Here is a 16,189-nt window from a genome sequence, read left to right as displayed (position 1 = left end):
TCAACCGAGAACCACATCACTCTATATAAAAGCATATAAGATATCAATAGATACACACGAGAGAGTCAAAACAATGAAAAGGATATGTTGTTGTCCTAGCCCTAAAGCAGCTGGCTTTTCTTTTAAGGAATGGGATCTAATGTTCTCCCTTTTTTAAAAAGAGCATAGAGGACAGACAGGAACTGTGTGTCAGAAACTGGAGTGGAAACAGTTCCAAAATTAGTTGAGCTGGTAAAGCCATGATTAATTACCTGTTTAGTAAAGAGATGTAAGCTTTGCAATATTTGAGATTAGTGTTAACTCACAATTACTTTTGGTGACCCGATTGAATAGGAGAACTACACCTTATATCATTAACTAGTCAGCAAGACCAAACCATTTGTATAACCAGAAGCGGCTCACTTTGTTGTCTGTTAACAACTATTTGTTTGGGTTAGCTATTGTTCTCTTTAAATTGCAGACACAACACACAAATTCTCAACATTTCGACTGGCCTGGGCAGCTATTATAACCAGAGGCAGTGAGCAACTTTCTGTTTCTATCAGTTCCCTTTAGTACACAAACTTTCTAGAAAACTGACTCCCCTCCCCGGCCGTTGACTTTTATTTTTTTAACTTTTAGCAACTGATTTTTATATAATAGACCAGGACAGGGTAAAATTAATTCTCCAAACAGAACAGTTTTGCACCACTTTTATGTCCTTTTATGAAAATTAAAATATAATGATACTAAACCTTATGTCTAGAATTCATATTCCAATTTTGATTAAAATCTATTAGGCGATTTTGATTCTAGAAAATCTAAAATTTATGGGTTAAGGTTTTAATCTTAGGGCTTAAGCTTAAGGTTTTAAGAAATTGAAATCAAGGAAATCTTGCTTAATTGATGTCAACCATGACTATGGATCAAATTCAATGCAAATCTAAAATATATAGATTTTCAAACGAAAGCTTGGGCTCATGTTATGTCCCCGTAATCTCTTTAAAATATTGAAAAGAAACTGAAATTTGGGAAATATTTATTGATATGTAACACGATTTTTATGCACCCGAACAACACCAGAGTGTCTTGCTGGTAATTATGAGGGTTAGGTGTAATAGAGGGTGTTGACACTTTGCCAAAGATATCCCATATGCCTAAAGGGAGGATAGGACATGTTTTTGTTGGTAAAAATTAATTTCTCAACAAAGTAAAATAAACATTTTTGGTAACAAATAGTCTAACTTGAAATTTGGAAATCAAGTGAAGGACCACCCAGGGATGTATATAGTCAAATTGCTTTAACCAATAACCAACGTTTCCCTGTTAAGAAAAAGAAAGAAAAAGAAAGACAGAAGAGCTTTGAATAAGGGAGAGAGAACAAGAGGAAAAGAGAATCAAAAAGAGATATGGATTAAAAGAGAGAAAGAAAGAAAAGATATTCAGGAGAAAGAAAAGAGAAGGGAAGAAATAATCTTCAACTGACAGAGGAGGAAATGCTAATCCCAAAGGGATAAGTGGTCGGAATTAAGCTTCCATGTTGTGTTTGGCAGATGAAAGAGGAACTTCCTTGTTGGCCATTGGAGAGTGCACTTCAGCTTTAGGCTCCACCAGGGGCTGGAAATTCCTTAAAAGAGCTAAGTGGAAAAGCTCTTCCTCGTCTGACTGAGAAACCATCTGAAGGAATCCAAGTCGAAAAAATCCTGCATTTTGAAAACATTAAAAACCCAAATAGTTTAACTTTCCTTGTTGTATTTGGAATTGTTTTACACAGTAAGTAATCTTGTTAAAAAAAAAAAAGGTCTCTGAGATATCCCTAATTATTGATTGCCTGTCGAATTGAAACATAGTTGATTTCAGATGTACCCGATGTCCAGATGGTAATGAAGACACAGATCAAACCTGTTGCAGGAAAAGAACTCAACATGACATCAAAACAACGCACAGCCGGCTGAAATGAAAAGTGTTGCCACCCAGACTTGGAGTTGTGCATGTTGTGTGCTCTGAGCATCAGAGCGGTTATTTCTAGTGACAAGTAAATGTTTGGTTACATTTTGAAGGGTTCATCACTAGACAAAGATAAGAGTGTAGCCATGGGGACTTAGGGTTAGCCCTTACATTTAGGGACTGGAGATGGCCAGGTTAAACTAATTCGTCCCACAAAGCAAGACTGCAAAAACACCACCCATTTGGATACAGATAGAATAATAAAAAAAACAAAAAACAAAACAAAACAAAACAAAAAAAAAAAACAGAAGCTAAGACCCATGAAGTTGTTAAAATCTGCAATCCTGTCTGCAATCCAGCCATATTTAGTACAAATAAATTTCAGTCTCTAGCTGACTTGTTCACCAAATTTCAACCATAAATGCCCAACAGTTCATTTCTTTTTCCTTTCTATTACCTGAGTCAGAGATCTCCAGTCAAGGTTGGCGCTTCCAACATAGAAGTGAGTTCGGTCAATCAACCACATTTTGGTATGCAAGATTCCAGAGCCCAGGAATTTGGCCACATTCAGTGAACGGACTTTTGCAAAAGCTGAAAAAGATAAAGTGTTGTAAATTTTTGAAAAAGAAGCAGCGGCACTTGCTTTTTACAGTATAAAGTTATCTTGTGAGGTTTTCAAAGTTGAACCTACATAGCATTTAAGCTGACATATAAAACTTGGATTCTGACTAGCAAATTTTCATTTGTTATCATAGTGTTAATAACATGGTACCATGTTATTATCATTATAACCTACTTTGCTTTATTTTTAAAATTATATAGTCCTACCTGGATAACTGATAATATAGAAACATTTTTTAATAATGACACAAATCATCAAAGGTAATATTATTGAAGAATAATAAAGAAAGTGCCCTTTACAACTGAATTTTATTTCTTTTTCTATACAAGTTTAAATAAAGATTATAAAATAAAATGATTTCACTGCATCCCAGTCAGCGCCACATAGGTACAGCTAGTAAAAAGAAAACAAAATTATGTATAATATACAAGAATCATTCAAATACAAGTATTAGATAGTTTTTTTCAACCTTCACATGAAGGAAGAATGTGACACAGAATCAAGCTTAATGTGAGGTGATAAACACCTTTAAATGTGAGTGATAAACACCTTTAAATGTGAGTGATAAACACCTTTAAATGTGAGGTGATAAACACCTTTAAAATGTTGTCACTCCCCTCAACACTTTTAAACAAGTAAGGAAGTTTCCTACACAAGTTAGAGTACCTAAAGATAATAACATGCACTTCCTTTAAAAACTTTGCTGCATAATATTTAATAAACATGATAAATATAATAAAGAAACAATCCTGACAGTATGCTTCTGAATTTTTGAGATGAGGATTGATTATTCGTATTATTTGGATTCTTTGGACTATTGTTCTCATCTTGAGTTTCATTTTCACTGTAAAATGTTTTTGACTCCTAATGGGGGTATGAGACGAATGGATCCGCCTATCATTTTTATAACCACCGGCTGTGCTAAACAACCAATGAAAACGCTTGAAAATTATTATAAAAATTGTCGAATTTTGGATTCAATCAGTTCGCCGTTAACTACGCCACGGACCGCATTTGATTCTTGGCCGCCATCTTGGTTACTGATCTGAACTACGCCGACATCTTTGTTCAACACAATGTCTCAAAACTTAACATTCACAATCTTTCGATTGATGCAACCTCTGACCTTTTTCAGGTGCATCTTATTGAACTGGAGAATCTGCATGGAATTTTGAACAGAAACCTTTACTTAATCCATGGAGGTAACATATTTTCGTCCTGTCAGCCATGACTGGGTAGAAGTAATTTGCAATTATATTTAGCATGTTATCCACACTGAGGGTTGAACCATCAACTTCCAGAGTGTAATTTCACAAGTGAATTTTACGAAATACTTTATTTACTATGCCACGGGTAAGTTAGCCTCAGTCTAGTTCAGAGACGGTTGTATATTTCATTCTTGCGCTGATGTTGGCAAGGTTAACACCACCTCGTCTTTGTACTCTACTACAAAACACACATTATCTTCGCTCTCTCTCTTTTTTTTTTTTTTTTTTTTTTTTTTTTTTACATCCTTACAAGGGGTCTCCATTACATGATGATTAGCAGGGCTACCTGGCGTTATCCAGGACAAAAGTGTAACACATTTTTATTAAAACTTATATCTCTCGAGCTTTGTCTAACCTTCTTTCTTTCTCTTCTGCATAACACATTCCCTTCTGGACATAAATACACATATACACACAGATAACTCCTACTTATGTAATAGATTCCTCAAAGAACGAGTCAGCGTTTTCTTTTCTAATTAGTACATGTAAATGATTAGACCCCAACCCCAAAACCTAGTCCAGTTGACTTCTAAACGATGGATAATTTTTTTTAAATATTAGATATTATTCACCCAAGGCAACGCTGATACCAACTTTGTGGCTGTTTGTTTTTTAGTTTTTGACTTTTAGCTGAACATTCAAACACAAAGAACTGTCCTTTATATAACAAATCATTAGACTAGGCTATTATTGTTCAAGAGAGACAAGATTAAATTTTGTTCACTGTTTTTCTAATCTGAATAAATATCTTACCTTCTTTAGCCAAAATCCTTGTGTCTTTGTTTGGTAATCGTTTATTCTCTATATTTTGCACTATTCGAAGATTGATGCTTCGATTTCTTCCAGCAATAATCAGTTTGTTAAAGATGTCTTCCCCCTGAAAAGATAAAATATATCAATTTAGTACTCTTTCATTACATTTTGCTTGGCAGAAAGGGGTTATGTGTTAGAGGAGGGGCGGTTTTAGAGAGACAGTTTAGAGTTTCAGTTTTTGATAGCTTTTAAAGAAATTATCATTTGTAGTCGGGCTGATATGTAAAATGAACATAGCTGTAATAATAAAAAAATAATTCCAATCTATTTCATTGATTACATTCTATATCCAGCTATATGTATGTAAGAGAAAGTTCATGTGTTTTTTTCTTTATTGGAAGATAGATGATAGCTTTTCCAAAATCAGCAAATTTGGTTGGTTGTTTTTTTTATTATTACTTTTATTTTTTTATTTTACGACATACTAATCTTTTTTGGGTTGTTTAAGGTCAAATCCAGCAATTTTGGAAAAGCTTTTCATGCTTCAAATATTTATTCATGCTGTTCGGTTTGGTTGTTTTTATTTTAGTAATTTTATTTTATCAACTCTTTTTAGGTAATTTAATTCCAAATCCAGTAATTTGGGAAAAAGGTCTTATGCTTCAAGTTCTTTCTATTTTCAAATATTTATTTCTGGAGTTTGGTTTAGTTGTTTTATTTCACATTATATAAATCTTTTTTGAATTATTTAATACTGAATTCAGTTCTTTATATCATTAAATATTTATTCATGTTGTTTGGTTTGCACTTTTTTGTATAGGAAAATTGGTTTTGTTTTTGATTTCGCAAAACATGATTGAGTTTTGCAAAGGAAAAAGAAAAAAAAATTACATTAATGTTTAATGCATTTTAAGCCAGAAAACCAGTATCTTTGGACAGTCTGCTCTGGTAGGACCAGAAAAGCAAATTTAGAACTAATCTGGAAACACTTGGTTACAAACAAATAGCCAAAATAGTGATGTCACCAGTCATACAGATGAGCCATGTTGCTGATTATGCAAATGAGTTGTGTTGTCAGCCAATCACTAATGGCATTCTGGTAGTTAAGCAGGTTATAGTCAGCTAACATACTTTCTAACTTCCAGTGTGTCTGCTACCGGAAGTGGTAACAAGGCAAATCATTTCCTTCACTTTTATTGTTCTTTAGTATGTCTATTGTGAAATGATTTATTGAAATAAAATAGAAGAAATGGACATTATTGAAAAATATATTAGGTTGGTGCAAAAAAATAAAGTCGTTTTTGACATTCAACTTCAAAAGATCATAACTCTTTTCATAATAAACTTTATTATTTGAAATAAGAACCATTAGAATTAACACATTTTTGCCAGCGAGAAACAATCCCATTAGCATAGAAATCCAAAGTTCTGGAAGTGATGAAGTCATTGAAGGCTGATTTGGCATCATCTCAGCTTTTGAAGCATTTTTCGTGCATGAAGTTGTCGAGATGCTTGAAAAAGTGATAATCAGTGGGTGAGAGGTCTGGTGAATATGGCGGATAAGGCAGAGTCTCATAGTCCAATTCATTCAGCTTCTTCAGGGTCAGTCAAGCAATATGCAAGCAAGCGTTGTCATAGAGGAGAATTGGTCCCTTCATATTGACCAATCTCGAGCGTATATGCTGGAGCTTCTGGTGCATTTCGTAAATTTGTTGGCAGTACTTTTTTGCCATAATCGTTTCGCCTGGATTCAAGAAGCTATGGTGGATGAGACCGACTGCAGACCACCAAACAGTCACCATAACCTTTTTTTGGTTCAATTTCGGCTTCAGGAAGTGTTGTGGAGCTTCTCCGGCATCCACCCACTGTGTCAAGCATCGCCAATTGTCATAGAGGATCCACTTCTCATTACATGTCACAATCCGCTCGAGAAATGGGTCCTTTTTGTTGCGTAGAAGGAACATAGAAGATACCTCAAAACAACGATTTTTTGATAATCGTTCAATTCATGCGGCACCCATTTATCCAACTTTTTTGACTTCCTTATTTACTTTAAATGGTGAACAACTGTTGAGTGGTTGACCTCGAGTTCAACAGCAACTTCTCCTGTGGTTTTGTGCGGATCGGCTTCATTTAAGGTTTTATTTTAAAATATTAAATGTTTGTTATCAACTGCTTTCATCTTTGAGACTCTTGACACATGTTCGCAAAATTTCTTGAACCACTATTGTGCCACATGTTTGTTAGTGGTTCCTGTGCCAAGTGCATCATTGATATCATGAGCTGTTTTGGCCACTTTTTGGCCTAGTTTGAACTGGAATAAGAAAATCGTGCAGATTTGAATTTTGTACATGCTGTCAAAAGCTTGCAAAAAAAAAAAAAAAAAAAAAATGAATGACTAGATTGAGAACAGTAATGAATAATTAATTCAGAAATCATATATATATATATATATATATATATATATATATATATATATATATATATATATTTATCAATGAATTAATTCAGAAATCATATAGAAATTGGTATTGCTTCATAAACTAAATAGTTCAGTATTAAAAAGATTTGTAAATGTGTTTTCAATAATTCTTAAAAAAAAATTTAAAAAATGAGCAGAAAGTATTTTCCATAATTCTTAAAAAAAAAAAAAAAACTAATTTCAATAATTCTTAATCAAAATAAGACCAAAAAAACTTTTCAATGATTATTAAATAAAAAAAAGAATGATCAGAATAACAGAGTTCATGCATGGGGGGGGGGTATATAGGCGTGAGAGAAAATAGTGAAGGAACTTATTTGCCTTGTCATCGCTTCCGTTAGCAGACACATCAGAAGTTAGAAACTATGTTGGCTGACTATTAACGTTAAGCATATATATATATAAGCAAATAAAACAGGCTCATTTTTGTTTTGTTTTTGTAAGTTAGTTACATGTTACAAAACTTTACATCATTAGTGATTAAGTTAGCTAATGTGAATTTTGACAAGGGTCACATTGAGTACATAATAACCCAGATTGGTAAAACAGAAACGTTTCCAGAATTAAATGAAAGATGTGTGACAAGATCAAATGGTAGACAAAACGAAATTGAACGATGACATCACATTTTCGAATGAGAGAAAACTAAGGTTTTCATAACAATCTCTTGGTGGAAGCCATGCGGTCGAGACATGCCAATGATGTAGAAAACTGATAATCTTAGTGAATGTTATCAAAGTCTTTGTCTGTATATCTGTTTCACTCATTAGAAAGTTAATTTTAAGAAGTAAAGAGCTATTTAAGAGAACATTAGTCTTTCTTTCCCTAGTAAATTATCTCTAGATAAAACTATGAATAAACTCAGTAAACGTCTTCTTTGTGTCATATTTCTGCATGAAAAGAAGCAAAAAAAAAAAAAATGGCAGTGATGAGAAACAACAAAATCAGGCAGTAATGAAGAGGAAAAGAAAAAATATAATAAAGATTTAAGCTTGAAAAAGATTGATTGAATTAAACGTGAAAGCCATGTAAAAGAAGATTGCAAAAAGCTCGTATAACAAACATTTTGTCAATGAAAACGCCATATTAACATGCTGGCAATATTCTCTTGTAACCTCCTGTAAATGGTTCTGGTGATCCTGGTATTTTTATTTCTCACATACATTATTGCTATCTGTTTTTAAATGAAGATTTTATTTCTATTATATCCTTTAATATGAAAGAAAAAAAAAAAAAAAAAAAAAAAAATAAATGTGGGTACACAGATCTTTGTAAAACATAAACAATAATCCCAAACTTATTTCAGTGCAACTACACTATAATAGCAAAATTCGGAAAACAAAAAGAAATCGATTAAAAAGACCCCCAAAAAACAAACAAACAAAAAGCAAACAAAAAAACAATGGTATCTACTGATTTTTATGCCAATTTCAACTAAAAGCAATGATATCTACTTAATTTTCATGTCAAAAGTACTTAAATATTACTGCATTACTTAAAAAAGAACACGAGTTTATAATCTTTATTGTAAAAACTCTTGGTGTATTGTTTTGAGAACACATGACATAAGGGAAGTAACTCAATTATGCTAAAAACAAAGGGAAGTAACTCATTTATTGTTAACGCACAATTTATTAAAAAATTGACAATAGTTACATGCTATTTACCTTCCCTTGGAACTTTCCAGTGTTTTTTTAGTCAAACATTTTATTTTTACTAATTTTCATCCAAAAAAATGTTTTCTTTAATATTTTATCTACCTGATCTTTTTTCGTAATTTTTGGATATATTCATTAATGTAACATGAAAATGTAGTAGAGATCATTGCCTTGCCCTGAAATTCAATATTAAAAATTTCAAATTTCGCTATTATAATGTAGTTGCACTTTTATTTCAATAATACAGTCAACCACTGAAGTATGAATGTTCAAAGTTTGTTGGAAATGAGAAAATTTGCTGTCTTGTGTGTTATTGGTCCAGAAGCCAAATTTCATAGCATATAATTAAAAATGCAGGATTTGAACAAGTGGAAAGTCATTCCAAATGTAATTTCCTTTTGTAGTAATTGTAGATTAATTATTAAATTGTCTCTAAAGTTTGTAGTGAGGTCTTTCAACCAGGAAAGCCGCAAAAGAGATTTGTGCTGCCGAAAGTGAAGGAACAATTGCATATGTGGCGACCTCAAGTGTTTAGATTCTGGCGACATGATAAAAAGCCACGCCAAGATCCGCACAAACTCACCGAAGCACAAACCAGCAGACAAATTAAAATTTGCCGTCTATTGCTCAGCAATTAATATGACAAACGTTTTTGGAAGCACATTTTGACATCGGATGAAAAATGGGTCTTTCTGGTTCAGCACAATTGAGACAAGCGATGAGTTCATTACTGATTCGACTCATTTGATGAAGTCGAGGAAGTGTATCAAGAATTCTTTAATTCAAAGCCGGCTGAATGGAACTTTGACCAAATCCAAAAGCTTGCAGATTGATGGCAGATAGTGATATAACTCTTTTTAACCCTTTCTTATGTTGTCTACTAGTGTTGGGGCGATTAATCAGAATCAGAATTGGAAAAATTGGAGCTTTTGGGGGGTATCGAAATTGGTATCGGAATCAGAAAATTTTCAGCCTATTTTGCAATGCCAAAATCGATTCCATTAATTATCTTTTTTATTTGAAACATCTTCCACTGCTTATAGTAATAATGAAATAATAAATATTTATAGATTTAAACTTTCAATAAAACTAAAATCTCTAGATCACCCCCTCACAAATGTGTTTTTATGTTTGAGAGAATACATTTAAGATGTGTTTTGAAAGTAATTTATTGTAAAATATTTAGAGATTTATAAAGAATCGGAATCTGTAATTGTATCAGAATCGGGAAAAATATTGGAATCGTGCCATCACTATTGACTACTTCTGAATGGCCTGGCATGACAATTTTTTATTGATGTACAAAGACAAAATATAATAATTGTTAATATATAGATGATGTAGATATGCATATTAATATAGGGATATTCCAAGCTTATTAAACGTATGGTTGTGAAAAAATATATGAATATGTTACCTGCCATGCTGATGAATCATTGTAAATGTCAGCTCTCCGTAGGGTCCAGTAAAACGAAGCAATTTCAATGGTATGAGTAGCCTTGTCGATAAGTTTGCTTAAGGCTTTATAAGTTGATGGATGAGAAATGGAACCAGCTGGGTAGGTCAGATTTTCAGGAATACTTTCTACTAAGGAGGCACTGAAATCAATACAGACAATAAAATGTTATATAGTAATAAAAAAATAAAAAAAAAAAAAAAAAAAAAAAAAGGCAACAACAAAAATGATTACTATTATTGTTATCTACCCTACTGCTTCATTAAATGGACTATTCCAGACACTATGAATAGACAAAATAGCAATGACCAATTTAGAAGCAGTCTCTGGAAGCACATTAGTTTTATACTTTTTAAAAAAATACATACTCTTGTTAACTCTACCTCCTTGTTGTCTTATTTCTTTTCATCCCCTTACAAGTTTTGTATAAAACGCCATTAACAGCTTAAATAAGAATAATATTTTTTCCCTTTTTGATTTACTATTATTCTATATTTCACTTTCATTTTCATAACTACAATGAGGATCTCTGTTATTTTTGTCAAAATCGGAAATATTTAACAAAATTTTCTCTGTTACAGAATTCGCATTTTTTTCAGACTTTTTTTTAAAAAGAATCATTTAAGGATCTTGCTTTCATTTTCAGAAAACCATAATTGCAATGAGGATCTCCATTATTTTCGACAAAATTGGAAATATTTTAAATTTTCACCAGCTATTGGCAAATAGCTTCACTGCCTTGTGAATGCCTCGGGAAAGGCAAAGCCTAAGAGAGTAAACCCTGACAAAAAATCCGGTTTGGAGTCCCAATAGGTGGATGATGAAGCACTGCAACTGACAACTTCTGCAACTGCGCTGGCTCTGACCGTATTGCCTTGCCTTTTCATTAGCTTTTGTCTGCAATGCCAAGAGGGGGACCCTGTTAACTGGGAAAACCAGGTCTTCTTATCACCTGCCCGGGCCTGCATCTGGAGAACCAATTCCAGTTTCGAACTGTAAAGCCACAGCAGATGCTACAGTGCACCAGACTACATGCAGAATGCCATTGTTTTACTAGACAGAAGGTTGCCGTCAATAATGAACAGTGGTTGAGGGCATGAGAGAAGAAATTTTGCATAACTGGAATCATGTTGCAGACACAAACACTTCCTCTCTCCTTCTCATCTTCCAATTTGAGGCTGGACGGATGTGAGGAGCATTAGCCGCAGGTAAGTAGCTACTAACGGAAATTTTATTGTTATGTTCAACGAATTTTATCCTGTTGCACGAGACTAAGATTTCTAAAAGAAATTTAATATAAAATAAAGAGACCAAGGTAAACTGGTATAAAATTTTATCAAAAAGAAAAATAGAAAAGGAAAGAATGATAGAAAAGGAAATGTATAGTTCGACTGGGCTGCCAAATCAGTCCCTCTGGCGGTTCTTAAAATAACTCGTTTAACAATTATGCTTTTCCTTTTCTATCATTCTTTCCTTTTCTATTTTTATTTTTGATAAAATTTTATACCAGTTTACCTTGGTCTCTTTATTTTTTATTAAATTTCTTTTAGAACTCTTAGTCTTGTGCAACGGGATAAAATTTGTTGAACGTAACGATAAAATTTCCGTTACTACCTCAACCACCTCAGATTGATTACATAAAAAAAAAAAAAAGACAATGAATATGATGGCCCATGCACGTTTTTTGAATCTGTAAAAATCACATCCATATAATTTGTTTTTTTTATGCTATTACAATCTAAACAGCCCAGCCAATCATGTTGTAGAGAAAATTGTACCGAGGGCAAAAATTACCTCAATAACGCTCACAAATCTGCCTGTTTTGTAGAGTTCACTTGTTGAATCATAGCAAAAATAAAAACAAAATGGCGATGCCCAATTGATTTTATCTTCAATGGCCCCCTGAACTGACGCCGAATTCTCACCGATTGTATGCAGATTAGATGATATTGTGCTGTATATGAGCAAGCCGTCTGAAGAACAGGGGAGTTCAATTTTTGAAGATAGTGAGCTATGCGCAAATGCTATGTTGATATATTATTGGAAGCTGAGAGAACACAATGAAGTTAAGAGGCGGTGCAGATTATGGTGTCATTGAAAAGAGGTGCTGTCAATTTCTATCAATTTCACATATGAGACACAAAATAGAAACCATAGTTGAACAAGGTCTTTGTTTCTAAAACTCAGTGACGAGTAAAATTATTGGGGACTAATTGAAATGACCCCAACCACACACATATTTCACATACTCTACCTACTAGATACAATGTATACATTTACTTATTATTCATCTCTATAATAAAGTAAATTAAATAAATTGATTATCTTCTCCCACCTTCAGATATAATAGGATAATAACTAAAACCTTCATATGCTAATCTGTTTTGCAATCCAATTAATCCAAACCTTCAGGCGTGTTTCCAGAAATTATTCATTCAGTTTTTCTTTCAATATTTATATTTTCTCCGGACTTTTCCAATAGATGCCAACTTTTAAAGAGAATTTAGCATCTATTTTTACTCACTACTATTTATCTACTCTCACCATCACCAGATTCATTGAGTACTAATTTTCTTTCAATATTTATATTTTTTGTTGATTTTACAATATTTTTTTTCTGACGATTTGGGACTGAGAATCAACTAATTGAATTCCTGTTTGTATATCTCCCTCCTAACAACCAATGACCCAGCGCTGTCACCAACAATAAAGATATATTGTTATAATAGATTGAAGTAGTTTGCTTGAAGTACTGCTCAACGTGTATATAGGAAAAAATTTAAGTTTATAGAAGGCAGAACAACGTGAAGGTGTGACAGATAGACTCAAACTGATGCAACTTAAGATTTAATGGTGGAACCAGTTATGCAGTTTCACTTTTATTGATCCAATTCATGTGTATATGTACAACCATATGAACATGTTTTTTTTTAATACAATATTTTACATGTAGGATGTTCTTACTTGTGTCAGACGGTAAGTGTGTCTGTAATGCTATGTTTCGGGATTACTTCATTTCATCAGGCATGTGTGTGATTTTTAAATGTATATGAAAGGTTAAAAAAAAACATGTATGTATTCATGTGTATATATATATATATATATATAGATAGATAGATAGATAGATAGATAGATAGAGAGAGAGAGAGAGAGAGAGAGAAATAAAAAGGAACAAACCAAGTTATGTGTTTATCAACGTTTTATCTTTATTTCGAGACTTCCTCTTTTCATTAATCGAGAGGAAATCTCAAAATAAAGCCGAAATGTTGATGAACACCTAACTCGGTTTGTTCTTTTTTATTTCTCTATTTCGTCGGAATACTATTTCCATTATTCTCATCATATATATATATATATATATATATCTACAATTATATAAATGCACCCTAGTCTGTGTGTGTGTGTGTGTGTGAGTTTGTTCCTTATAGACTATGAAACGGCTGAACAGATTTTCTTTAAAATTTACAGAACTTTAGTGTATAAGTCTGGGAGTGATCTTAGTTAAGTTTTATCTCAGAATACCCCCGATAATCGAAACTGTTATTTTAATTTATCTATCATCAGTAAAGCCATTTTTTTTCCCATGTCGTCGCTTAGCAACAATGATAGAACAACGAGCCGTGAAATTCTACTGTGGGTAAGTTGATAGTGTGTTTTTTTTTTTGCATAACGTGGTCTGTAGGTTCAAACTCTGCATATAAATTTCTTAATGTTTTTTTCATTGATTGACAAGAATTTTATAAGACTTGATAATTTACATGTTTTTTTTTTGCGTGCCATGGTCTGTAGATTGAAGCCCCACACGTAAATTTCTTAATGTTTTTTTCATTGATTGACAAGAATTTTATAAGACTTGATAATTTACATGTTTTTTTTTTTTGCATGCCATGGTCTGTAGATTGAAGCCCCACACGTAAATTTCTTAATGTTTTTTTCTTTAACTAGAAAGAAGTTTATATAAAATAATTTTATAAAAAAAACAGTAGGTTCACTAGAGTGCAATATAGAATAACATATATTTTGGCTAAGTTACTGCATGGAGGTATGTGAAGCTTTCACAGATTTCTTTTTTATTTCTTTTTTCTTTTTACTCGTGTTCACCTCTTACAAAGCATATCACCACTTGGACGTACGGGGCTACTATTTAGGGCCATGTCTAGGAAAGATTAACAAGATATTTGTTTATGTTACATTTAAACTTCTGCATATCAGTACAGCCAGGGAAGCAGGCAGCAGGAAGGGAATTCCAAATTCTAGCTGTTCGAGGGAAGAAACTATTACAATAGAAAGCTTTCTGGCATTTAGGGAGAACAACAATGAAAGGGTGAGATCTTATTGCTAAGCGGGTTTGTCAGGGATATGTACGTTGAGGGGGTACAAGTGAAACAAGTTCATCAGAACACATTCCATTAAAATATTGTGATGATGAGACAGAGGCTGGAGCTTAGTTGATAAAGTGGGACCGATTAGATTGACAACTCTTTTTTGAACTTTATCTAAGAAGGAGAGACTAGTGATAGATGCACCAGCCTAGATGTGGCAACAATATTCCATGCATGGGTGAATTGTGGCTTTGTAACAGTAAAGAATACTCACAGGCGTGAGTAGTCTTCTAGCTCGGTAGAGGGAACTAACCTTCTTTGCAGCAGCCTTTGCAATGTTCTCTATGTATTTGTTCCAGTTCATATTGCCCGCAAATGTTAGGCTGAGGAGTTTGAAGGTAGAATTCTCAGGTAGGATGCTATTTGTCATGGATATAAGAGGTTGGAGAGGCGTCTTGTAATTGTTAAAGGAGAGCAGAGCATTAAATGTTACCATCAAATTACAGCCTGTCATTGCTTGGAGGTCATTTTCTAACAATTCTGCCATTGTCTTAGATATATGTACATCATTTCGATGACAATAAAAATATAGGAGTGTGAAATATTCATTGATCATAATTCAATCCCGGGCAATGTTGAATCTCCCTGCTAGTATATATATATATATATATATTAGTTATACATGCACATGAATTGGATCAGTATTATATATATTTTAAGCCCTCCTCTTTGGGTAGAGCACTGTCATAAATGTATCTCATCCGCTACTTATCTTATTATGAAGCAAGGCTCGCTGTTTGTTTGTAAATAAACAATCAGCTTCAGTACTGTAAAAGCAGTGGGTAAATGTTTATTTAAATGAACATTCTGTTGAGGTCATTTGCGAGCACTAATCCCATGGGCTGGTGGAAAGAACTGCCAACTATCAACACGATGGTTGTAGGTTGAATCCTCGACTAGTGAAAGGTGCTAGTCTAACCACACTAATGAGTTGTGATACAACGAAACAGTACTGTATGTGGATGACATATATATGTGTATCGTTTTGTATACACACATGAATTGGATCAATAAAAATGAAACTGCATAGCTGGTTCCACCATTTATATCTTAAGTTACATCAATTTGAGTCTCTCCATGACACCTTTGCATTGTTCTGCATTCTGTAAACTTAAATTTCTTCCTTTCATATATCAGCATCATCATTCTTTCAAACACAGCAGAAATACAGCACACTATCAGCGGTCATCACAGCGTAGTTTTACCTGATAATTATTAATCCTTATCCTTGAGTGCCCTCCGGACCTTGATAAGCAGCAACTTTATAGTTAAAAAAAACAAAACAAAAAAAAAAGCTTCTTTCTTTTGATATCAAATTTGTCCAAGTGGAGAAAATTGGACATTAGTCAATGTTGAGTACTCACCCATCAAAAATTAGATTTCTAACTTGCACTCATTTTTTTTTTAGAAATTAGGTTTAATGACTATCTAATTAGAAGCAATGAAAATTGTTCCTTTGTATTTTTTTTTAAAAAAAGCTCCAACATTTTGTGGTATTTCCAACTTAAATTTTAGGTACATTGCCACACTGACTTTCAGAAGTTCAGCTGTTTGTAATTATGAAGATATTTGCCTTTATACAAAAACAAATATACACCGGTTCTCATTAGATCACTGAAGTTAAGCAACATTGAGTTACGTC

General features: G+C 33.1%; 1 protein-coding gene across 1 annotated transcript in view; it reads right to left on the bottom strand.

The window, feature by feature from the left end:
* LOC145260485 (5'-3' exonuclease PLD3-like) overlaps positions 1–16,189 on the bottom strand; it is a 75,208-nt gene that overhangs the window by 19,602 nt on the left and 39,417 nt on the right. Inside the window, exons 3-5 of the mRNA XM_080118594.1 lie at positions 10,127–10,307; positions 4,570–4,693; positions 2,384–2,517 (exon numbers count right to left, since the gene is read on the bottom strand). Of these exons, the coding sequence (XP_079974720.1) occupies positions 2,384–2,517; positions 4,570–4,693; positions 10,127–10,307 (439 nt within the window). The remainder of the gene's footprint in view (positions 1–2,383; positions 2,518–4,569; positions 4,694–10,126; positions 10,308–16,189) is intronic.

The sequence above is a fragment of the Euprymna scolopes genome, chromosome 36, assembly GCF_053919585.1.
Source record: "Euprymna scolopes isolate OS-2025 chromosome 36, ASM5391958v1, whole genome shotgun sequence".
NCBI classification, from domain to species: Eukaryota; Metazoa; Mollusca; class Cephalopoda; order Sepiida; family Sepiolidae; genus Euprymna; species Euprymna scolopes.
This window is presented reverse-complemented; position numbering and strand designations above follow the sequence as displayed.